General features: G+C 39.9%; 1 protein-coding gene across 1 annotated transcript in view; it reads right to left on the bottom strand.

The window, feature by feature from the left end:
• Positions 1-290: 290 nt before the first annotated feature.
• The window catches only part of crybg2 (crystallin beta-gamma domain containing 2), a 35,985-nt gene continuing 10,953 nt past the window's right edge, over positions 291-25,322 (bottom strand). Inside the window, exons 4-24 of the mRNA XM_019350769.2 lie at positions 22,580-25,182; positions 14,576-15,758; positions 13,486-14,247; positions 10,413-10,460; positions 9,121-9,239; positions 6,915-7,128; positions 5,948-6,087; positions 5,674-5,800; positions 5,549-5,584; positions 5,327-5,466; positions 5,101-5,227; positions 4,288-4,445; positions 4,040-4,166; positions 3,903-3,935; positions 3,326-3,438; positions 3,056-3,185; positions 2,829-2,968; positions 2,594-2,717; positions 1,916-2,074; positions 1,655-1,814; positions 291-1,377 (exon numbers count right to left, since the gene is read on the bottom strand). Coding sequence (XP_019206314.1) covers positions 1,289-1,377; positions 1,655-1,814; positions 1,916-2,074; positions 2,594-2,717; positions 2,829-2,968; positions 3,056-3,185; positions 3,326-3,438; positions 3,903-3,935; positions 4,040-4,166; positions 4,288-4,445; positions 5,101-5,227; positions 5,327-5,466; positions 5,549-5,584; positions 5,674-5,800; positions 5,948-6,087; positions 6,915-7,128; positions 9,121-9,239; positions 10,413-10,460; positions 13,486-14,247; positions 14,576-15,758; positions 22,580-25,182 — 6,732 coding nt within the window. The 3' untranslated portion in view covers positions 291-1,288. The remainder of the gene's footprint in view (positions 1,378-1,654; positions 1,815-1,915; positions 2,075-2,593; positions 2,718-2,828; positions 2,969-3,055; positions 3,186-3,325; positions 3,439-3,902; positions 3,936-4,039; positions 4,167-4,287; positions 4,446-5,100; positions 5,228-5,326; positions 5,467-5,548; positions 5,585-5,673; positions 5,801-5,947; positions 6,088-6,914; positions 7,129-9,120; positions 9,240-10,412; positions 10,461-13,485; positions 14,248-14,575; positions 15,759-22,579; positions 25,183-25,322) is intronic.

Genomic DNA, 25,322 nt, shown 5'->3' with positions numbered 1-25,322 from the left:
GCTGAAATGCTAGCTGCTAGCTAAAAGTAGTAGAGGTCACCAAAGGTTATTTGACACTGCTAAACCTTGCAGAAAGAGTTGGAGCCGTTATAGCTGAAAAGGGTTCACCAACATCACATTAACCCCTTGGATTAAGAACTGGATTTCACTCAAGTGTTCTCGTACAGCGAAAGTGTGAGCACTGATGACGTTGGTCTAAAATGCACAGCAGATAAAGTCCTGAGTAGTTTAAAAAAAACTATGATGGAAAAAAAAAGATGAATGGATAAAAATACACCCCTATTTTGTAATCTTTTCTACGATCATTTTATTCAATATTTAATATTTTAAAACCTTTCCCTCCTACATAACACATGACATTACATCTTTAGTATCAAATATTAACACACAGCTGAAGCAGGTAACACAGAAACATACACATTAAGATTTACATCAAAATATGTCAAGAAACAGTAACTCGACAGACACTGCACAGTTCATTGCACTGGACCATGCATGTATAAGTGCAACATTTCCCACAACACATACAGTATTTTTTATATTACATATATAAAAACAAAAAACCTAAAAGCGTAATACGCATTTCTTGAATACTAAACATCCTTTTGGCTTCACTCATCCAGCTTCACTATAAACCACAGAAGGCCACTTTGTTTTCATTCCAGGAAATCAAATGCCCAAAAGCAATTTGAATTTCAAACTTAGATTTATAGTAAACAAATATAGGAAAGGATGATGTTCCTCTTCTACAGACAAAAAAAAAAAGCCCACGTAAGCTCAGATTCCAATAAGCATGGAAATCACAGGCTGGTTAATCAAATTGTTGACAAATGATCAGCTGGAAGGTCAAATGAAAGTCGCAGAACAGTGTGAACCATATACTGAATTTTCACTGCACATCCTTAAACAAAAAACATGTATTTGTTATTGGTTTTCAACTCATGCTCCAAATAAAACTAAACAACTTAAGGTACTTCTTTAAACCCTTCTTTGGTAAAACACATTTTGAAAATGATTAAAAGAAAAAAAACATATTTTACACTATGAATGCAAACTAACAAAAAACCTTGAAAACAACTTGGGCAGCTTTTGCAGGGCATCTATTGCTTCTACGCATTCTTGCTGTTGGATACTGATTTCAAACTAGCTACAGGCATCACTAGTTTTAGAAGGAATCGCAGGCCCTGAGATGCAATACGTCATGAAACAGACACAAGAGCGGGTACTGAAATATCAAGACAATATCACAAAGTGGCAAAGGTAAGCTCGGCTCATGTGCTGCTGATGGCTACAGCAACTCTATCTCCCACTGCTGGCTGGGCCTCTCGTCATTCTCGGGCATAATGACCACGTGGTCCTTGTCGTAAGTTTTGCCACCTGATGAAAAAAGTAGTTTTACAATATAAATATGACGCTCACCTCAAAAAATGAGTATTTTAATTATTCATGCTGTGGTGGAATGTAACTAAATAAACTCATTTTCATTTCTTTTTTTTTTTTACATCAATACATCAAAAATACCCCTGCCAGTGAACACTATTAGATTAAAAAGGGAATATGCAGGGAAAATGAATGCCAGTAAAAACAATAGCCACTAAAAACTTAGCGCACAACAAATGTTTAAATGTTAAATTGCCACATTTTCTTCTCATACCTTTAACATCCAGGACCATGCCAGGGAAAGTATTGCTAGTGATGAGGCCTTTCATTTGGGCTGTCCAGGTTTGAACGGGCTGTCGGGTTTCTGTCCACAGAACCACCTTTGCTGCTGGCTCTATGTTGCCAACCACCTGAAGGCTCATGGTTGGGGACAACTACAGAATACACAAAGTATTATGTTGGAAAGAATTATCAAGATTTGAATTGTATGGCTGTGTTTAGGTTTACATTGACGGGATGTCACCAGCATTGTTACCTTGTTTTTAATCAGTCCATCCTGGTAGAACCAAATGTCACTCAATGGCTCCACCTCAGGCGTCACCACCACTCGTCCCGATTTCAACTCCTCCACGCCACCCTGGACGGACAGGAAGTGACCTCGCTCTGTGTTCTTGATACGGAAAAAGTGGCGCTTCTGTAGAAGGCAAAAACAGCACAGTGTATTAGTGTTATAGAATCTGCAGGCAGGCCAGGAAACTCAAAGTAATTTATAAATAAAACTGTCTGCACTTGTAATGATGGACATTAGTTTCACCTTTTTTATAGAGGGACCAACAGAATCATCATTATCATCATACTGTTAACATCTCTGAGATTTATAACAATGTCAGCCTGATTTACTAATAACCCTAATGGTGACTTGGAACACCAAAATCAACACCTTTAATGTGAAGTTATTCTTCTTTAAGGCTCCTAATGAGGGTTTTTCTATGCAGCTTTGTGTTTTTGCTTAAACCTTCGCTAACTGTGTCAAGGCAAGGCTCTGAACCGGTGCTAACAGGAGCTTAAGTTTATAAACACGATTTAATGTTATTAAAAGCAGGAAGAAAATCATCGTATAATTTTCTTTTAATAATTAATAAAGATTCAAACTTTCAGAGGTTCTCTTATTGTGTACCTCATGTTAAAAAGTAAAGAATACTTGTCAACAAACCTGTCTGACTGGGTACATTGAGCCAATAGTATGAAGGGAGCTGAACTTTGGCCAGTTGGTGATTTCAATTGGCTCCAGTAGGAACTGGCGCCCCCTGTAGTTGCTGTGTTCACATATCACCCAACTACAAAGCAGGAAGATGGACACAAAGCATTACAACAGTATCCAGGTTCTCAGCAAGATATTTTTTAGTTCACTATTATGTGATGAAGCCATTTAATTGCATGTAAGTTACCAGCCGCTGTTGACTCTGAGTGACAGGATGTGGTTGTTGAAGCCTTCTTCGACCATACTCAGGATCTCTGTGTCTGTGGTGATCTCTCTGCCCTCCAGACACTCGAGCCCGAACAAAGAGATGGAAGGAACTGAGAACAACTGGAGACAGAAAGACGGAGGATTCAGAAAGGCCATTGCATAATCCAGAGCAGATTTTTCCCTAAACTACATGAATGCATTTCTTACCAAGGGCACAATCTTAAAAGAACGAATGGAACAGTCAGGGGGGCAGCCCATGCTGGTTAGATTGGGGTAGTCTCCTTCAGATAAGACATACAAGTTCCCAGAGAACTGTTCGTTCTCATAGAGGACCCAGCTGAAATACACCGCGACAAATTACGCCTTTATTGCTTTGCTTATTGACTTTCGAAAACATATACATATATATACGTATAGCAAATCATCTCAACTCCAGCTTTCACTCCCTTTTAATCACTTTACTTCCTGCTTACTCACCTTCTTCCCGTCACTCTGCATGACTTGGTAACTAATTTTTCTGGCACTTCCTCCTGTTTGCGGTTAAAGATGTAACACTCTCCCTGGAGGTCTGGCTCACAGTACAATTTTATCTGACAAGGAGGAATAGAAAAGGCAAGGTGAGATGCCAGCTGAGAACATTTATATCTGTACTGTGCCAGCAGCAAAATTAACAAGGGAAATGTCAAGGTGCTTAAGGTTGACCAGGTTATTAGCTTAATGATATGCTCCATCCTTGAAAAAGGTTTTAAGCAAACAAATAGAAGCACTGGATTCGAGTAATACAGTTCAATGTAACCTTTGCACGTTGTTTTGGGGCTTCTATCAGGCAGGGGACAGAGAAAGGTGAAGAAAAACCAAACTCTACTGCAGTTTATAAGTTATACACTAAGCCTGTCGACCTTTGAACAGTGGAGCAAAATAACTAAAAACAAAAAACAAAACACAACCCCCCCCCCCATAACCCTAGCTTAGAGCAATTCTGACCTGCTCTTCTTTACAACACCGCTTCAATTCAATTCCCTATGAAAGCTTTTTTCCACATGACTGTACTTACCTCATCCCTGGACCTTGAACTGTCATTTGGAGCCTAATAACAAGACCAAACAAACCAAAAAAAACAAACAGAAGAATTAAATATATGCACATTTCTTAGTTTACCAGTTGGAAGATATGGCTCCCAGTGATTCTCACCAGTAAGATGGGCTGAACGGAGCAGATACGAGTGTCTTGAGACCCCCAGTCAGCACAGTTATTGTAGAAGCCTTTCTCTAGAATGTACTGGTGACCAGAAAAGTCCACATGCGAGTAAGCTATCCATCTGTAAGGAAGACGAACAAACACCTGATTATTGTAAAACCTCTCCACTCATCTGTGCGACGTAACAAGAGGGGGAAGAAAATACAAAAAAAAAAAAATACTGGTGCCTTCTATAAACTTACGCCCCACTGATTACTTCGATTGAACGCGTGGAGGTTTTGTAGCCAAACAGCTCAACGTCAGGGATGGCCTCGGTCACCTCGAAGGTCTTCTCCTCTTGGTCTCCCTCTTGGTCTTCCTCTAGCTGCTCAAACATCACCATGGCAGGGTCTGTCAAGTCCTGCAAGAGACAAAAAACTGATTAATAGTCTGCATTCTAATATTTATCACGTTACTGATAATATAAATCATATTGGAGTCATTTCATTTCTCTGGAGCCTGTTGTTATGAGTTTGTTGACAGTGTGTCTTTCAAACAAAGTTATTGTTTGTACTGTAAGTTAGTGTTATGATTCGGACATGTGTCCTCTAAAGGAACCACACATTCTCTGGTGATTTAGCCATTAGAGGTTGAGGTCCCCCTTACTAAGAGGGCCCATAATTCAGGTCAGAGATGAGACCAGAATCATCTTCTCTGCAAAACACATCAGGGCCAGAATGGTAGAAGCACTCTCCGGCTGAGTTTTGAAGGCATAAAGGACATTTTTATTAACTTTCTTTATACTTAATATGCACTCAGCACAAGCCATGTGTAGATGTGTGGTTAGTCTGCTGCCAAAGTAAGACAATGTTGGAGTATTATGGAGAAGAGTGCCTTTACTGCGGGGTGAAACTACCCGATTCTGAGACACGTGTAAACAATTTCAAGTGAAACGGCCCTCCTGCAATTTAACGTGCAGCTTTCACTTACTGGGAGCCACAGTTGTTTTGTTTAAAGACTTCAAAACATGAGAAGAATGAACAAATATTAGTTCTTATGAAGTCATCGAAACTTACTGCTCGAATCACCCTAACAGAGCGCAGTTCTGCATCACAGCCTCCCCACACCCTCCAGTCATGATACTCTCCTTCCTCCAGCAGGTACTGGTGGCCTCGGAAACCCTCCTTCTCGTAACCCACCCAGCTACAGAAACCGAGAAAGGCACGTGGTTTAAAACAAAACGTAATGATGTGATCTGCAGCTGTTAAAACTTGCAAAATGCCAAGAATGAATACCACTCACATTCCTCCCAGTACTTTAAGAGAGCCAACACTATACATAAAGGTTGTTTGCTGCCTCTCTATTCTTGTCATAAAGTCTCTCATGTTGGTGGTTATGGTCCTTGATTTCCCAGTAAAGTAGGGCTTTTCATAGATCACCATCTGGAGACAGAAAGTCAGCTTTCAAATTTCAGTAACCAAATTTAACAGCAGTCTGTGAACAGAAAAATTCATCCGTCTTCACCTTTGGATCATTCAGATCTTCCACCTTTGGTTCACCCTGTGATTTAAAAAGAAAAAAAAAAAATCCAAATTAAGTGCAAGTGATAAAGAAGGCAGACTGTAAGTGCTTCTAGAAGTGACACTTACTATTTTGAGTGGATGTAATGACCCCACGTAGGGCTGTTCCACCCCCCACGCTGCTGGGTTGGCGTACCCCCCAACCTCCAGGACTCGTGGTACACCCTGGAAGAAAGGCTGTGCGAACACAAGCCACCTGAGGAGCAGAAAAATAGATGCGAGTAAAAAACATTAAAGCAATCTGATTTGTCAAATTGGATGAAATGCAACACTAATGACAAATGATCAATACCATATCAATTTTGGCTTTAGGAAGCAATTTGAATAAATGAACATTACTCACAGCCCTGCGTTAATAATGATGGAATTGGCCTTAATGGGGAAACCAAAAATCCTGGCATCATCGGAAGTATCTCGGAAGATGACTTTCTTTCCCTCCGCTTCCTCTTCAGGGAAAAGGGCAATTTCTGGAACACTGTAGTCCTGAGGGAGGATAGAAGGAGGCTGTAACGCTGCTGCCACATGGGAAACACATGACTTACAGATAAACATCACAATGAGTAGACTTTCACACCTCCAGCATGGACAAGAAAGTTGTCCACCTTCTGTTAAAGGAGCTTTTGCACCGATTGGGTCTGGATTGTCAGAGATTTTAATTTGATTTGTTTTCTGAGGAAAAACAAATATGTCAGCCTGTAGGTATTTTCAAAGAGTATGGGAGAGAAAAAGGATGGGACCACAATGCCATCTGAAGATAAAGGATGTTATACCCTTTCCTAACAGAGCAACACTGTTATTGTTCTGAATACAGAATGAGTTGATGTCAGACAGACACATGCCCATCTACCAACCAATCACTGTCACGTACTGGGAGATGACCCACACAGGTGACATTATATAGGTATGGCATGTTAAAACAAAAATAAATATATGCAACAGATAAGTGTGTCAGGCTTTTTGATGTGAATAGTCCATACATCTCTGATTAATAAAATAGTAGAAATTATTTATTATCATGTTTTGATGTTTGAATCCTTTAAAACAAAGTACATTTGCAGTACATTTGTACTAGTATCTGACTTGTCATACTTGTAGGCCCAGTCAAGTGTTGACACTTTTTTGACACTAGATGGTGCCATTGAGCTAAGGAGCAAACAGCCACTCGCAAGATCGAAAACAAAACATTTGAGAAGTAATCAGCCGTTCATGCTGATATAATGATTCTGCAACAAAATGTTCCACTGCACTCAGTTAGCTTTCAAATCCTAATTCAGGCTGTGTGGCAACAGAAGGAAAGAAATTCTTCTTACCCTCACTGCTCTTCGTATGGATCCGATGATGAACCTCCTGGCTGGCTTGGTCTCCTTTTGCTCATCATTTGTGTCTCCGTTCTGCTCTTCTCCCTCATCCTGTCTGTTCTCTTGCTGCTCTTCTGGAGGGCTGAACGGGTAAGTAATCTCTATGTCACCCTCATCCAGAGCAATCTTCTCCCCTTTGAAGTCGGGTTTCTCATAAAGCACCCACCTAAAGCATTAAAAAGAAGAAGAAGAAGAAGACAAAGGGAAGTGTAAGGTTACAGCCTGCTGCGTATGACTGTTGTTTCTCCTGGGCATGCGTTTATGCACTTTTCATAGACTCATAGATATTTTATTTTGCATTTTATTGTTGCAGCATCACTCTGTGTCAAAACAATGAGGATTTCTCATTATTATTGTAGAGATAGTATTTATTATTACTCTCACTGATACCAGTGTTGAAGTGATGATTTTACCCAACCACACTGCTTTGTTACTAACAAAAAGGCTTTTAGGGGCAGGGACATTAAAAACCTGACACTAGTCATTCACTACTTTACAATTTTGCTGTTAATGAACCCAAGGCACAAAACTATATGGTAATCAGAAACTAAATGAAATACTACTACTCTGCTACTTTTTAAGATTGGCTTTTCTTTAACAGCCCTCTCTTTAAATAGAAGAACACACACTTTCTCTTTCTTACAGATCAAATGCTGCATGAACAAGCAATCAAACGCACTGCTAACAATGAAGCATGTCAGGCAGTGTTGCTTCCATGGTCTGGTAAATGTTTTGCAACTCCAGCAGTGCTACAGTTACAAAAAGGATCAAGGATTATGTGAAATGTGACCAATAAATATAGCCTAATAAGAGAATATTCCACTCTAAATATGAGTAAAATAGAAACATGCAAGCAGTGTACAAGTACCTTTAAAATGGACCCATATGCAGTATGCTAGCAAATGCAATAAAATCCCAACACTTGAGCTGCTTGACAAAGATAATCTCTTTATAAAAAGAGATTTTTTTTTAAGTCAGAGGCTAAAGGCCTACAAATGCCACTTACTTTGCATTCTTAAATTAGAGTATTAGCTGTGGTTTGGGTAGTGGCGCAGGAAGTGGTGTGTGAACTGACAGTATAATCATCTCATTGTAAGAAGCCGAGGAAGCATTAGTCTAGTGTTAGTACAGGCCAGCGCAGCACCAGCAGGGTTACTGCAGGTTCACAGAGCTGGCTGTGTTTGATAAAACATTCCATGTCTGAGGCAGGTGTGTGTTTAAGCTTGTGTTTGGGGCGTGTTAACGATTGAAGGAATTTGCATGCCCACAGCACATCAATAGCAGTCTTGTTTTTATAACGCTACCTGATTACATCCAGAGAGAGGGGTTTTATTTTGGAAAACGCCGACTTGCTACACACTTGGCATTTAAAAAACAAAACCAAAAAAATAAAAATAAAAAAAACCCCAATGTGCAGAGGTGACAACCCAGCTACCCTTTGCGGCACAAAAGACCTAAGTTTAGGTGTCAAACTTGTGATGGTGGTATGAGGAAGATTTCCTTTGTGGCACAACTGGGCAAAATATTAAAGCTGGATCTCTCTGTGTATACTACTGCAAGCTAATTGATTGCTTCCTGTTGTTGCAGGAATCTTTGTTCTACCTCGATATCTATTCTAAGTTGTGGTTATATAGCAGAGGTAAGAAGTTATTTTAAGTACAATTTCCTTAAAGTGAGAAAGAAAAAAAAAAAAAAAAAAAAAAAAAAAAGGGAATGATGAGCTGTAGATATACGTAGTATACTTGACACTTGAAGTTTTGCAGCTGTAAAGCTGTAAATTCTGGTGATTAAACAGTTCCTGGTTAGAAAAGAAAAACAAAAATCTAGTAAATTGTGAAAAACGTCTTTACTTATTTCTATGTGAAAAGCTTTGTGTCACTTAATGCTATTTTTTCCCTTTAGATACTCACTGCAGAGTTATGCATTGACATGTAGTAAGGAAGCGCTACTGTCTGCATTTGGTAAATAAAAGTGTTTAAAAGTCCAAAATCCTGTACAAGATAATAAAAAGTTAAATACATACATGCGTAAAATACAATACAAAATAAAAACAAGACAACAAGATGTAGTATGTGTTACCAACAGCAAGAGGATCCATATGCATTTGTTTTAGGGGAGAGGGGGGGGAAATAAATAAATAAATGCTTCCAGCACTTACCCTCCTCTGACAACCCTGATGGAGATGGTTTCCTGCAGCTTCCAGGGTGTAGCATCAATGACATCACCGCGTACCTCAATCCTTTGGCCGCACATATCCGGTCGGTCAAAAATATACATCTGGCCGGAAAGAAGACAAATTTGAGCATAAATAACGACTTTACACTTGTAAAATCAGATGTTTTAGGCTGCAAGTCATATAATCAGACATTAATAATAATTATGAATTACGCTGAGTACAAAATCAGTGTTGACATTACAGTAGAAGTCATTTAATACTACGCAAGCACCTGGGATGAAATTGCAGAAAAGACAGAATTACTGCAGTCTAGACTTTATCCTGTGCTGCAGAAGAGTCCTTTATATTGTCAAAGGAAAATAAAGCCAACATTATTGAATGGCATCATCTCCAGTTTCATATTCAACCTTAACCTTTAGGCATTTAATACTAAAAGAGTAGAAAGCTGACTATATGGTATTGAGATTGCACACTTCTTTCATAGTTGCATTTCCTTATTATCAATAGCATCTAGAACATTAAAACGTGGAATAAAATTTTGCACATCAAAAGAGAAAATGGAGGTGCAGACGTGCATTTATTGGTGTATATATGGAATTTATTGAATAACAAAAACCTGGCCAAGTCTAAAGCACAGACATGTTTGGGACTCAGCTTTAAGGCCCTACAGCATGGGAGAGAACCTAAACCTAAATGGAAGCTCCTCCCCAATTATTAAGGATCATTTGTGGGTAACCTCAGTGAGAAAATCGAAGAGCTCTCCAGCAACAAGCAGAAGCAGGTCTGAAATTAACACAAGGTCACAATGGTACAGGCAAAAGTGTAGTAGGTATGCACTTTAATTACCAATCAAAGCCAGAAATTCCACAGAAGAGGTTTGGGAGGGTTTTTATTAGCATCTGATAAAAATCCTATTGTTTAACCAGACAGTTCGCGTCGTCTGCTGCAGAATGGTTATGAAATTATGTGTAGGCTCCTACATTACCAAGAAAAACAGTCTTATAACAACAACTTATTCCCCCTCAGGTAAACTAGCAAGGTGTTGTGTACTTAATGGTTAACAGACTGAGATTCACAGGAAAGCTCTGCTTACTTCCTCTGCTTTTAACAGCCATTTTTAAATTACACTTCAGTATGCTAGCTGACATTACTTTTTAACCACTTTCTAGTTCAAGTTAGTGGCAAAAGTGGCTGTCAGCTTATACACGTTTCTAAAAGGCATGTGGGTGAAAACAACTCTCACTGAAGGAGTGCGGTTTGTGCGGCCAACTCACCTTTCCAGGACGAGGATTAAGCTTTCCATGTTCCTTCTCTTTGGTAAGCTATGGGCAAATAGCAAAATTGTAAGGATTAAACAGACATCACAGGACATTATTTTCTTTTACATTTTTTTTTTTTTCCTGACTCTTTGGGGGACAAGAAAACAGGCCTGGTAAGCCACGAGCATGTAAAATTTAGACACGCTATTACGCCCAGGTTCTAAACATGCCACACAATCCAAACAGTGTTACTGTACTGTCACTGTCACCTTGTTCAACAGGTTGTGAGGGTGTCTGAAAGATGATGTGAGAAGACTAGAGATCTTTCACGACAAAGCAAGGACAGCTTTAACAAAGAGGAATACATTCCTCTACTGAACCTTTTTGACACTTCTGACTTGGAGCTACAGCATGAGCTCACCTGACAAAGAAAGACACTGGAAACAAAAATAAATGTGCTGTGCACCCGACAAGTAATTAAATAAACTCTTTAAAAAAAAAAAAAAGTATCTGAATTGTTTTGGGGATGTTTAAAAGCACAGGCTGCAATGTGGTTGAAGCCACAGCAAATTAGTTTTGGGTGACACTGGTGTGTGGTGTTTCTCTGAGGTATCACTTCACTGCTCGTCTGCGAGCTCTGCAGGAAACGGGTTACAAACTAGATCATGTTACTGACCAATGAGTGGCAACAGCTAAGGTTTCAAGAGTCCCTGACCTAATTTAATCTGGAAGCATGTTTGCAATAATAATAATTATAATTACTTTCTTTAAACATGAATTAAAAAAAAAAAAAGAAAAAAAAAAAGATGAAATGTATTCATACTTAAAAAAACAAAACAAAAACAAAAAAAACAAACAAAGACAAAATAGTATTTTTAATGAAAGTGAGCCAAAAGACTGTTTTCATTTAAAAAACACAGAAGGTAGTAATCCCACTCAAAGGTGACTGGGTTTTTTCTGTTCTTCAAGATTCTCAACCCTTGAGAATTTTCCTTAAATTAATAGCTTTGCATTTTCATAATAAATTATACCCAGTAGTTCATACTGACATCGTACATTAAAAGGTGACCATTGTCTGCATATCATAATTAATTTGAGTTTTAAGTTAGCAGTAATTGAGAATCACTGATTAAAAACTTTCGCTTTCTAAAACCTACTTAAAAAAAAAGAAGACACGTGCAGCTGTGGCATTTAACTAATGAACCAATTAAAATCCTGATTAAGAAAAAAAATGATGGAAATGTAAATTACGATTAGGCCTAAGGTCGGGCAACTGTTATTGTGCCTCAGGCTAGCATCAAGGCTAAGGTAGCATGTTCAGTGCAGCACCTGCTTAAATAACAGATGTTTTTTTTTCCCTGCATGCCCTCTGCACACGTTTCTCTTCTTAACATCACTATACACCTCGAGCCAAAAATCATTCAAAGTCAGAAAGCTACATCACCGATGGAGACTGCAGAGTTTACTGCCTTCTTGATGCCCTACAGAAACAAACTCACACAGACACGTTTTACCTTCTGTTCCTTTCCCTCCCTGCAGCCTGGGTACAAGATCTGCTCTCCTATAAAATGAGCTACTACAAATGGAATGTGCAGTTTCAGCAAATCACATATTTAAAAACAAAACAAAAAAGTTTGACCGTGTGATGAAATAACTGACGACTGCAGCAAACAAGAAACTAGGGAAGAGAAGGGATAACAGCTGTCATCTTTTCTTCTCACACAGGTGTCTCCTTCTGTGTTCCTGTCATAATTCATTTAATCAAATATCAAGTTTAAAAAAAAAAAAAAGAAGGAGGGAAAAAAAAAAATGTGAGGATGAATACAAAAGCCAAGGTGTGGCCATGTCTCTGCAGGAACAGACAGATAACTGGGATGGGTGGGGAACCCAGCTGAGACCATTTAAAAACAAAATAATAATAATGATAATACTACAGCTATTTAAGCAGTTGAAATGACTGTATAAATATACATCAAAAAAGGGTTTGCAGGATAAAATCTCTTTAATTCTTTGAGAAGGTGATAACTAGAAATAACTAGAATACATCAGTGGGTTGAAAACTCTTTTGAAGTAATGCTCGTGTCTTACACAAATAATCTTTTCCCCACAGTTTTGCTCACAGAAGAACTCAGGAAGCGCGAACCACATCTGAAGTCAATATTAGTGTCAAACATTGTGTTACACGAGCTTTGATCACTTCAGAGTTCAAACGCACAACTAAACATTGTGCAGGCATTTGTGTTAAATGCTACAAATGCCACAGGCCTACACTGACACTCCACTCTTCATATTCTTCCATCACTTATAGAATTGTTGTGTTTCCTAACTGCAGCTGCTTAAAGCCATCTTGTGCTTTGTGTTTAGGTGGGCTGGGAAACAGGATGTGGCAGAATGAGCAAGCGTGTGCGTGCCAACATTCAGGCCTGAGTTCTGTAGGCATATATACATAAACCAAGTCTACACCTACATGCACTTTATCCTGTGAACTTTGGGATCTTCACTAAAAAAATAGGAACATTTATTCCATTTTGAAGGATCGTTTTAACACTGCATGACACTGGAACCACCAGGAGGCCCATCCTTTAATCACTGCTTTTGTTCTATAAATATTCCATTTTGAAGCTTATTTAAAGGCATGTTTGGCATACAAACGCCAACAAAAGCCACAGATAGCTGGATTTATTGTGTGCACAATAACGTACATGTAGTCATTAAGCTCACCTATTGTGAGCTGACCTGTTTTGTCATTCCTTACAATGGGAGAAGAATGGATCTAAGAGTACAGATGAGAGCTGCCTGCAACTAAACACAATCATAGGATTTTCTTACTCATTCTGTTATCAAAGGGATAGTTAACCTTTCACACCTCACCCAACCCTCCTCTTAATGCAATTGTTTACATACTTTGATCAGCTGCACTCGAAGACTTAAAGAAATATTCAACGAACGTGTCATCGAATATGTCATTTTTTATAAAGAGGTCACACTGTACGTTTTCATGTCTAATGTGATCACTTCTTAGCCTGGATTGTTACATTTTTAAATGTCAAATCAACAAAAGCATTCTCACAAATTTAATATTACTCACATAGGCATCAGGGAAGGCTCTGTATTTTGAAAGTAAGTTCCTGTCAGGCTCAGTTGGTTGGCTCTGGAACTGAGACTTTCCATTAATATTGCTGAACAATGAACTGTGGACCCCCACAGCGGCATCACTACTCAGGCTCCTCTGCAGGATGGGAGTGCCCATTGTCCCGCTACCCACACCCATCGCCATCTGAGAGGTCTGGCTAAATATTGATAAAGGAGTGTCTGTGTTTGCAAATGGCCTGTGGAAGTCAATCGAGCCAGTTGGGCTGAGGAGGCGAGTGGGGCTGTTGCTTGCAGGTGGGGAGCCGATGGCCAGAGATGCAGGCCGACTCATGTGTGTGCTCAGGTCTTCGGCTCCGCTCAGAGACCCTGATAAGGAGGATGAGGAATTCATAAGGAAGGAGAGGCGCTCAAAGCGGGATCCACCTGACTCTGTGCCAGCACTGAGGTCACCCAACTCCTTTAATCCCGCAGTCAAGCGATCTTTTGAAGTTTCCGGTAGGGAGCTGGTGCGGAACACTGACCGATGGGCTTTTCCGTTTTCTTGTGTCTGAACTGTGGATGATGGCTTGTAGTTACCAAAGAGGACACTGTGATCAAGGCGAGAGCTTGTGGTAGGAGATGGAGGTACTTCATTCCCATTAAGTACTGGGGATTTTAAATCCTCAGAAGAAGAGTCGGAGGATTTTCTCATTACAGTACTGTTAAGAGTTGATGCTCTAAAGGGCAAGTTGAGACCTCTTGTTCCAGGCTGTCCATCCTGCAGGTGACAGAACACATGCATAGTTATGCTAAGCTCTGAAGCATTCATCTATGAGAGCTATACCTTCAAAACAATGCAATGAATGGAATTTTATTTTTGGTGCCGACAGATTTGATGAGTCGCATTCAAAAACTTTCAGAAGTAGTATCTACAATTCCTGAACAAATACATAAGGAGTGTCTTCTTAATTGTAGCTTTACAGAACCTTTCAATTTATCTTCTAAGATAAGCAATAACATGATAAAAAAATAATATAAATAAAGGGAAATAATGAAACAGCATGAAGATTTTCTAGCTCATGACATTAAGTTTAAGTCTACAATACCTGATTTTGCCTAATCAGCTCCAGTGGAGAACGACTGTCTCTTGGGGAAGTCCTCTTCAATCCCAGGTCAGCAGGCAGAGTATACAGTCCATTGAGGGACTCGGCTGGAGCGCCTGTTCCTTCCATTTTTGTTTTGAGACTGCTCACGGAGTCAGGCACGTCAGAAGAGATGGGGCTTGGAGCATCCTCCACAATGGGTGGCAGAGCGGAGATGAGGCCTGGATTAGCGGGGCGTACGCTCACGTTCCTCTGCCTCAGAGAAGGCCCCATGCTCTTTAAGGTATCCACCAGAATTTCCATGTCAAACTGGCTGGTGGAGTCTTCGTCAGGGGAGGCAGGAGGAGTAGAAGGGGTAGTAGCTACAGGGTCAGAGACCGCCTCCACAAGTGTGGCTGTGAACACTCCAGTAAATCGGGATGAGTCGTGGTCCTCTTCTTCCAAACTGACAGTGTTGCTGTAGCTGGTTTGTTGTGTTGAGGAAAGGCCAGATACAGGGAGCTGTCGTGACTCCCAGGCTGACTTTACACTCTCTGACTCTCCCTCTCTCCGTCCCAGCATTTCACCTGCAGCTGCTGCAGGCTCCTCCTGCTCCACTAAGCTCCTCCTCCAGTCATCTGCTGGTTCTTTGACTGGGTTGCTTTCACGGCTCAGGTAAAATTCAGTCCTGTCACTCAGCCTGTTGTCAAGGGTAATAGGTTCCTCCAGAGAGGGGAGGGAGGGGGAAGAGAAGGAGTCAGTGAAGTGTGTGTATGCTGTAGCGTCGGGTAGAGCCGAGGAAGAGGAGGAGTAGTTACTGGACGAGGTGTCTGATATACTGTAAGTCAGGGAGTCAGAAAAAGTGTAATTTTCTGTTTTACTTGGTTTATACTGACTTACACCCTCAAATCTATTTTTCCATTTATAGTCTGAGTCAAGATCCGTTCCATTTGACTCAGTCGAGGTGCTCGTTTTGCGAAAGTCCACTTCATCCTGGCTATTATCAGTGGCATCAGCGTCATTAATGAGAGATAGTTTACGAAAACGATGTTTGGCTTCATCCTCTTTGGAGAGAGACGAGGTCTTTATTAACAGTTTGGTACTCAGGCTGCGGTAGCCTGAATTCATTTTGTCAGCTGAATCCTGGCAGTCGTCCGTCTGTTGACTTTCTGAACTTGCTGTGGTGGTCCTTGAAGTTGTCAAGGACCTACACAAATAAAAGAAAGAAAGAAGATGGTAACTGTTTCACAGCATACAAAGAACTCCAGGCAGAGCCTTCAGGGTGTGGTGGACACGCAATGCCAACAATGCAAATTATACAAAGTAACATTGCTTATCTTGACTTGCATGCAACGTCTAGGTTTGCAAAACATGTCACAAATGATGTTTTCCCATTTTATATCGGCTAAAAAAAAAAAAAGTACTATATAAAAGCAAAACGCTGACTTCTTCAAGCTGCATTTTCCATTTACACAATATAACCTGCACAAAGAACCTCTTTAGAGCCAGCTTTTCCCCACTCGAGCCTTTAAACACACACACACACAGCAAAGTGATCCACATTTCAGTATAAACATTAGATAAGAACACTCAAATGTAAGTACTACAAAGCACTAGGTACTGAGATAGGCCGTTGATTCAGAGAACAACTCATGATGCTCAAAAGCCAAAGACGTGTTTATAAGAAAAATGCTGCTGTACAATATTTAAGGAAATTTTGCAATAAAAATTGTATTTTTGTTATTTAGTTTAGTTTTGTTTTAAATAAGTTTTTGAAAGATTTGACTTAACTTGTTTTTTATGACAGGTGGTCTCATAACTTTGTTAAGCACTTAAATTAATTTAAAACTCTTTAAGCTTCCCAAACCTTATCAATGTGAGAAGGTCAAATACTAAGGAGTATTAAGAAAAGATTTTATACTTAATTATACTTTGAAGAAGCAACAGATCTTACCAAATTTTCAAGAAATAAGATTCAGTTGGAGGCGGGGGGGGGGGGGGGGGACCTTAATGACTAAATGCATTTACTATCCAATTATGGGGTTTTCCTCTTAGCTTTGTATGTTTTTTTAATTCAAATTTATTAGTGTATTTTTACCAACGTCTGCATCCCATGGTTATACCCATCCAAGCAGGGCATACTAGTTATGACTAAAAGCATAATTACAACTATTATCAGTGTTGTTCAAGAAAACAAAACTAAATGTCAAACAGCTTTTATAAGTCAAGCAGTAATTCTGAGTTGATCCTCTGTTAGTGACTCATTTGACCTTTGTTGGTTTTAAGACTTGGAACACGAGGAGAAGCTCATTGATAAATGGTGTTTACTGTAATGTCTAAATGTTGTTTTTTGCTTTTTTACAGTTTCAGACAAGATGGCGCATGACTGCAACAGCAGGGATGATTATTTAAAAGGTCACGGGAATACAGTCACAGCAATACAGTGAATTACGCAACCAATTTGTTCCTCTACAATGTGGGGTGGAGATGGTCTTAAAGGTCAAACTGAAAAGTGATTTTAGAATGTTGCAATACTGATGCAGAAGGTTTCAATGCATATAGTGACCACCTTTATAAAAGCAGCAGCTTTGAAGCATTCAGGTGTATGCCAACACAATGCAAAAGAGCAAAAACAATGTTTAAGAGAAACAAGTGCCTCTGCCCATAAATCTGGGAATGATTAGAAGGGAACTTTCAAACAACTTGACATCCATCAGTCTACAGTGAGGAAAATATACAAGATGGCTACCAATCTCCTTGGAATGGACATCCCAGCAAATTCACCTCACGGTCAGACTTGGGTGCAATGCTTGGAGAAATTGCAAAAAACCGAAGAGTCTAAGGAGCTTGGAAAAACAGCGTCTGGACTTCTTTAAGTTGCTTTAAGACGTTTTACCTCTCACCCGACAAGCTTCTTCACTGAAGAACGTCTTCAAGCAACTTAAAGAAGTCCAGACGTTTTTTCTTTCCTCACTCCTTAGACTACGATGACCTGGATGACTGAGAAACTTCACAGGCAAAAACTGAAGAGCTACGTTTCAAACTATTGTTAAAGGGGTCTTGACAGCTTAAAGCTTGGCTTAAATTAGATGCAACAGGAAAGTGATCCCAAGGAGTTGTTACAGTCCAGTTAAAGTCCCGACCTCAACCCAAATCAAATTTTGTAATGGGGCCTTTAGAGAGCTATACATAAGCTGTGGACCTTTTGGGTGCACAATTTGTCAGTCTCAGACCTCAATCCTTTAAGTGGGAAGATTTATGGGAGGAAAAAAAAGAATGCTTTTTAACTATTGTTTTGCATAAACACAAATTCCAGTGAAGAGGACAAAGGCTTCTTATTTGATTTGATATTTGGTCATACACCAAATATCAAAGAACATCACCACCCTCTGTATAATTTCTTGGGAAACCTTAGGTTTTCTTGACAGGAATTTCCGTTGTTTCGATAATAATTAATAGATCAACATTTAAAAAGCAATTGCTTTGGGTTTTTTTGTTTTTTTTTTTAAACTTTACTCCAACAGAAAGCACTCATCTGCAGTAAGTCTATAAATGCCACCCTTGAATGATTGCCAGTTTAAGCTTGTGCAAACAGATGAACTCGAGCTAGCATAATAAAAAACACACCCAACCTACAGCCAGCTTACATGAGAAGCTGTAAAAACTGCATTTGTATCCCATTAGCATGTCAACATCTGCAAACACTGAAACTTTAAGTTAAAGAAAGACAACAAGAATGGTTTAGACATCCACTAATCATAACTGCATAACCCAACTGTAATGATCACTTGTCAAATATTGTCATAAAACATCACATTCAGACAGTCAGAGATTTAAAATTAAAGGAAAAATGCCACGTTTAGTCACTGGCTATACAGTAATACTGTAGAGTATGCTGTGTATGAAATGTATTTATCTTAACCAAACACATTTAATAAAATGCTGCTCAAGATAAAATTGATAAGCAAGATACTTAAGATAAAGTTACGCACGTGTTAGCATTTGTTCTTAATCTATACGGTCTAAATTATCTTAAGTCAATAAATATCAACTCCACTTGTGCAGATTTAAAAACGTTTTTTTCCGATTGGTAAACCAGCATGACTGCAGTGGTTTTGAACTAGTTATAAATTGCTATAGGAAGGCAAACACACACCTGAGATGAAATCTCTGAAGACTCTTTATCTAACACGGTCATTGTTTAAACTGAGGAAAGATCACTTCTGTCAGGTCAAGGTGTGGTTTTCTGAATATGTTCCGGTCATTTACAACAAAGGGAATTCTTCACAAGTTTGACATTCTATGAATGTCTCAACTAAGCAGTCAGACGGTCACACGTGGAAGGAAAACAAAAGGGAAAGCCCAGTGTCATGGTTTAGTTTAAAGACCTAAGTGGCCCGACTGGCTTTGGATATACCCTCACCAGAAACACTCCCATGGGACCTCAGTTTTGCACAGAGGTAGATAATACAGCAGATGTCAAAACTGTATTTTTACATAGAAAAAAAAAAAAAAAAAAAAAGTTCTATAGATAACCTGCATTTCATAAATAGGTGGTCGCTTGGATGCGTCCTAAGAGGCATCCCAAATGGGAATGTGCGTCTCACCCCTGACTTCAATACACAGAAAGAATGCACGACAGGTGGGGCTGGCTAAATGCCTTGTTCATCTTTCACTGAGCATCAGCACACCTCTTCATCAGAAACCTGTTGTTGTTTTAAGTGCCAGAGGCCACAACGTGTTTGTCGGCTTGCTATGCAAAAAGTGAGCAGTACTGTACTTCTAACTAATCCTCATTTGTTCTTTTTCAGTCTGTGAAACTTTCAAATTACCCAGCTAATAAATGCTCCTCACGCTCAACCAGCATTTACTGAGTTTTGCAAGATGCATTCTGATCTTTACCAAAGTCGACAACTGCTTCAAAATCTAAATAAGACACCACTGCTTGGAGAGCTTATTCTATAATTTGTGTTTTCACAAATATTAGGGCTTCTTTTTAAAATAATTATTTCAAAATTAACACAGTAAATGTAAGTTACCAACCTTCCTAGGAGCCTTAACTACAGCCTGTTTTTAATGTTTGAGTAATAGCAATTTTTCATTCGTCTACTACCACTAACAGCTAAAACATCTCTTCGGTGCCATCTTGTGGTTTTTAAATGTACATCAAAAATAAAGTGTCGTGAAACAACTTTCCTTTTTGGTAAAGCATATAGTTAGGGCTGGATCAGGTGACCCTAAATCCTCACTTAGTTATGCTGCAACAGGCGTATGTTGCTGGGGGATTCCACTCACTGAGTGTTCATAGACCTCTCTGCACTTAATCATACTGGTTATTAATCTCTGGCTCTCTTCCACAGCATGTCTTCTATCCTGCTTTCCTTCTCTCACCCCAAGTGGTCGCAGCAGATGGCCACGCCTCCCTGAGCCTGGTTCTGCCAGAGGTTTCTTCCTGTTAAAAGGGAGTTTTTCCTTCCCACTGTTGCCAAAGTGCTTTCTCATAGTGGGTCATATGATTGTTGGGTTTTTCCTCTGTATGCATTGTTGTAGGCTCTACCTTACAATATAAAGTGCCTTGAGGCGACTCTTGTTGTGAGTTCGCACTGTATAAATAAAACTGAATTAAACTGATTTGGAATTGAATTGAACATCGTCTCACAAGTCACTGTAGATGCAAGTTATTACCCTTTCTGAAGTAGTAGTAGTAGTTCTGTAATAGCTACTTTCTGCTGCAATCTTTAAATGTTTAATTTTTTTTTTAAAACCAGATGCCCCAAAATCGATTGGTGTTTCCTCCCAGGATAAAACTGGTGATCTTCTGCTCATTAGCCACTCCACTATGAGCCAAAACCCCTGTCTGGTTTTATGAGAGTATATCTTTCACCCATTATCTACTGCTCAAAGGTAAGACATTTTTAAAACCACAAGATGGCACCAAAAATGAGCAACAAAAGTTAACTGCCTCTCATCTGCTTCACTAATCATAAGTGATCTGAAGACTCGCACGATTCCTGCTGATAGTTTAAAGGTGTTGATAATGTAGAAGTTGGAAAGCGATTTTTTAAAATTTAGAAAGTCTTGTGATACATCTGTAAGTAATACCATTTTCTTAATGTTTTATACACTTAAAATTGTGCTGCTCATCTCTTTTATCGTCGTAAACCAACATCTACAACACATTGTTTAGCTTGCAGTGTGTTACAAGGTCAAGGTGTGGTCACAAGTTCAAAATTCTTTCCATTTTTCCTATTAACACTACTGAAAGTTTTATATGTTCCAGTAAATGAAGACGTCTGATCAAATGACAGCTCCAGACAAAGCAACAACAACAAAAAAAATAAATATATTGTCATGATGCCAAAACAGTTGTGTTACATAAATGTGATAATATGAGGGTAAGTGCTCTACATGTCAGGGCTTAAATTCAAGTTTGGTTAAATATTATATTAATAATATTACATGGAAGTACAAGTGCATGGCTCTGCTCCTGATACTTCGGGAGGAGATGCTTAAAAAAAAAAACTAAACAAAAAGCCACACACATATCAGACCATGCAACTGACCTAGACATTCTTCACATGCACTTAAAGCCATTACTGGAAAGCATGCAGAGCTGCAAGAGTGCAGTGCTGAATAGGGTGCATGCAAACACAAAGCATGCCATGTGGATATTTCCCCCCATTTTTTTTTTTAAACAAACAGCAGCTGCATTATAGCTTGAAGTCAGGTCACCAGATTAAATCTTGCAGTATCACTATTTTGAGTGTACATTTCAATGATAACATGATAGCATGATGTTTGATTTGCCAGTTTGCTGCTATCTCTATACTTTCTGTGACAGACCTGCTGGTCCACGCTTTACAAATCCAAGGATTTGCTGTGTTCCTGAATTATATATAAAACTGCCGGATGGATTAAACAAGCAGCATGACGAAATTAGCTTTGACTTGGGAGAACTGATGTATATTTGTACCCATTTTCTGCTTATAATTGAAAAACTTCAACTACTTCTCCAAACCTGAGCCTTTAGTGTTTATCGGATGGGGTGGTGGTGGTGGAGTTTTTTGGGAGGGGGGAGAACAGAACTTTCAACCTGCTGTCACCTAAATTTGAAGGGGAAAAAAAAAAAAACACACATTCAATATGAAACACTATATATAAAGTATACCATGCACTCGTCTCTGCTGGCAGCTCCCTGAATGTGGTTGGTGGCAATGAAACATTTTTATTGATTTGGTTCAAGGTAGATTACCTTGAACTTGAGCTTGCTGACTAAATCTTGCAATTTTTCATTAAGCTGTTAAATAGAATTTAGTAAAAATCATCTTGTCAAAACCTTTAATCTGTGTCAGACCAGTTTATATCAAGTTATGACAAAATGACACCTCCATATCACCAGTGTGTCCTGGCTGGGGATTGGGCAGCACAGAAACTTTTGGGAAGACTCCTTTGTATGAAAGTTATCCTGTAACAATCTATCACTGACAGCCTACATCATTTCATAGGGCTGAGGCTAAATAACTTAATGTGGAACATTCTAAAGGGTGTGTTCACGATTCACAGGTATGTAGACACCTGTGTTGGTAAACAAGGCAACTCATCCACTGCTTTCCTGTTCATCACAGGACGTGTTTAATCTTTACACATTTAAGAAGCCTTATCGGATGACTATTGTGGTTATGTAATGTGATAAATCTGAAGCTGTGAATTTAGAGTCAATAAAGTCGGTTTTAAATAACACAGTCTGGTGCATGCCTGAAGCTACACGCTGTACATTCCAGCACATTAGCTACAGAGGCAGCAAGAATGAAAATTTGACACTCAGATATGTAAAACAACTCTCACTTAATCTCTCACCAACTTTCCCTTAATAATCTAAACATGAAATGTGTTAATGGCAAAAATAGTTTCAAGTCAGAGTTCAGAGAGTTTTGCTCATTTATTTTAAGTTTAAAAGTTAAAAAACAAAACAACAACACTCTTGGAGTCAAAGGAGCTTTTTCTACATTACAGAGCTTTGCCACTTACCCTTCATTCAGGTCAGGCTGGGCTTCCTTTGGATGCTCACAGAGACCCTCTGCAGTGTCACTATCAAGATGGTGTGTGTCTGCGTTCGATGCTGACAGCTCAACTGCCACCTGTTCTAAGACTTGTACGGTATTGTTTCTGTCAGGGCTCTGAGTAATTGTATCCACCCACTCAGTGCTCCGTGGAACCCTATTGTGTTCAATCTCTGTGGCATCTGATTGCAGGTGAGCGCTGTGTGTCAGATTGCCCATGACAGCCTCTGCTGCACCAGCAGTATCTGTTAATGTGCTGTTTGTGATGACCAGGCTAATTTCTGTGTCTTTGTTGCCTTCAGCGGTCTTGTCTGCATTCACAATCAGTGGAACTTGCTCTTCTGTTATTATATGCACAATCACATCCTCTTCTTTTGTGTAACTGGAAGCAGCATGTATGCATCCAGAATCGGTGAAATCTTTGTTAGGCAGAGTTTCTTCCACCTCTGTTGGAAACAGGTTCTCTCCATTAGAGTGGTCTTCTGTTTCCAAGTCTGCAGTCCAGTTTCCCCCAGACTCTTCCACCTGCCCATGCTGCTCACTGGAAGGTGGAGCAAAACCACATACCATCATTGTGCTCACCTGCTGAACCGGTGTGGCTAGTAAATCCTTTCTACCCTCCTCCTCCTCTTCTCCTTTCATTTGTGGCCATACTGTGGTTGACTGTTCCTTCACCGAACTCTCAGATGTTCCCATTTCATGCACTTGATTGCCCGATTTCTGTTCTTCAAGTTGTTGCTGTACTTCACTTTGGCCATTATAATCCTCTCCCTTTCTTTCATCGTCTATTTTGCCTTCTTTCTGTTCCATTTTCACAATCACGACCCTGAAATCTCCTTCATCTCTCTGGCTGATCTCTTTATCCGAGTGTTGTACGATTTCCTCACGTAGCCCCACAATGGATTCTTCTCTTTCATCGATTGTGAACATCTCTTCGTCCCCACTCTCCTCTGCATTGTCCTCCTCAGCACTGTAGTAAATCTCCTTTGTACTGTCATCATCTGATCCAACACTTAAATATGCTGGACTTAAGAGCCTGTCATTTCGCACCGTCGGTCCAGAAAACCCATCTGTCATTTCAATTTCTCCCTTAAGATCCTTCACCAGATTCATTTTATCAATCACCGAAGAGCTACAGCCTGGATAAACGTTTGTTTCGTCTGTGACTAACTCTTTGACTAGGATCACTCTCCGTTTGGAGTCAGTAACCTGAGCATCTATCCCATGGGATGTTTCATAGTCGGATATGGGAGGGGCAGAGTTCTGACACAAAGGGCCTGACCAGACACTGTCGGTAACAAGGCTTTTATTGTCCGATTTCAACTCTGAACGGGAGCGGGTCAGCTCTGAGTAAGGAATGCCAGCACTGTCAGAATACTTGGAAGTTGCACTGAGAGAGGTAGGCACATATCTGTTTTGGTTTTCTGGGACCGTTTGAATCTGAGAAGCAGAAAAAGAACGCCTGGAGCTCTCACTAAAAGAGCTTCCCTTTATTTCACCGATGGAGGCAGAACCATCAGGAGCATCAATCGTTCCGCCAGCAGCCAAGTCAAGATCACGAGAAGTCAATGTTTGGGAGTGCTGAGTATTTGTTTCTGCATGACTTTCATTGTGGGTTTTGACAATGACAAATTCTGTTTTGGTGTCAAGTAGTGTTGTATCAGTGCAGATATGAGGTGATGGGCTTAGGAGCGAGGAGATTACCTCAGAGGTAAAATTCTGGGGGAAAAGTGACTCGTACAGAGCTCCATAAACTTTATCTTGATTGACGGGAGCAGTGCTGCTTTCGCTGCTAACAGCTGAGGTGGTGCTGACACTCTTGGCAGTTTCAGGAAAAGACCTCTCAGTGTGAGAAATGAAGATTTCATGATGGTTGGCAGCAGAGTCTGCACTGCTAGCTAACTTGTCATTTTGAGGATCAGGACTTGGCCCTGTAACATCGGTGTAGTTACTGTTGTCAACACTTGTCAGGGAGGACTCACTATTTGAAATTGTACTGTCAACTGTGTCAGGGGCATCAGACTGATGATATGGTAGAGTCCCACTGGTGGATTCATTTTCTTGGGGGATATAATCATAAGAATTATTGCCCGAGTCGACAGTTGCTGCTTCGTAAGCCGAACTGTCAAGCACAGTTGGTGGCTGGCTGGCTAGAAGGGTATGTTCAGCCTGGGTTCGAACAACAGAAGTTGTTTCTGAAGTAGCTGTCAGAAGAGCTGATTTGGCATCATTTCTGCTTGAGCTGTCGTGAACTGGAATGTTCTCCTTCTCCTCCAGCGAGCCAGTATCATCAAGTTGCAGCTCAGGAATGGAAGCAATTGGAGCTCTCAGGGTTTGCCTCTGCACATCTGAAAGATCAGAAGCATTCGTAAGAGGGCCCTTTGACTCTTGTTGGGTGTTCACAGTGATAACTGGGACTGACTGGGATTGTGCAGAAAGAGTGAAGTACGAGTCAGTTTCATTTGCAGCTACAGGGGGAGGTGAAGGGATGTCAAATTTACTGTTGCTGTCAAGCTCTGGTTGAGACATACTGAACTTCTTTCTGTTCCCTGGCTCCCGTTCCACAGGTATCTAGAAGAAGATAAGTTGTACTTTAACTGATGGACTACATAAAATAGTTTTTTTTTACCTGAAAGATCTGTATTTTTACATGATGATGTGTCCATGTAAACAAAAATCATTATTAAAGTTTCACATTTTGAGCTGGAGGG

The sequence above is a fragment of the Oreochromis niloticus genome, linkage group LG22 (assembly GCF_001858045.2).
Source record: "Oreochromis niloticus isolate F11D_XX linkage group LG22, O_niloticus_UMD_NMBU, whole genome shotgun sequence".
In the NCBI taxonomy this organism is placed as follows: Eukaryota; Metazoa; Chordata; class Actinopteri; order Cichliformes; family Cichlidae; genus Oreochromis; species Oreochromis niloticus.
Note: the sequence above shows the minus strand (reverse complement) of the source record. Positions and strands in the feature narration are given on the sequence as shown.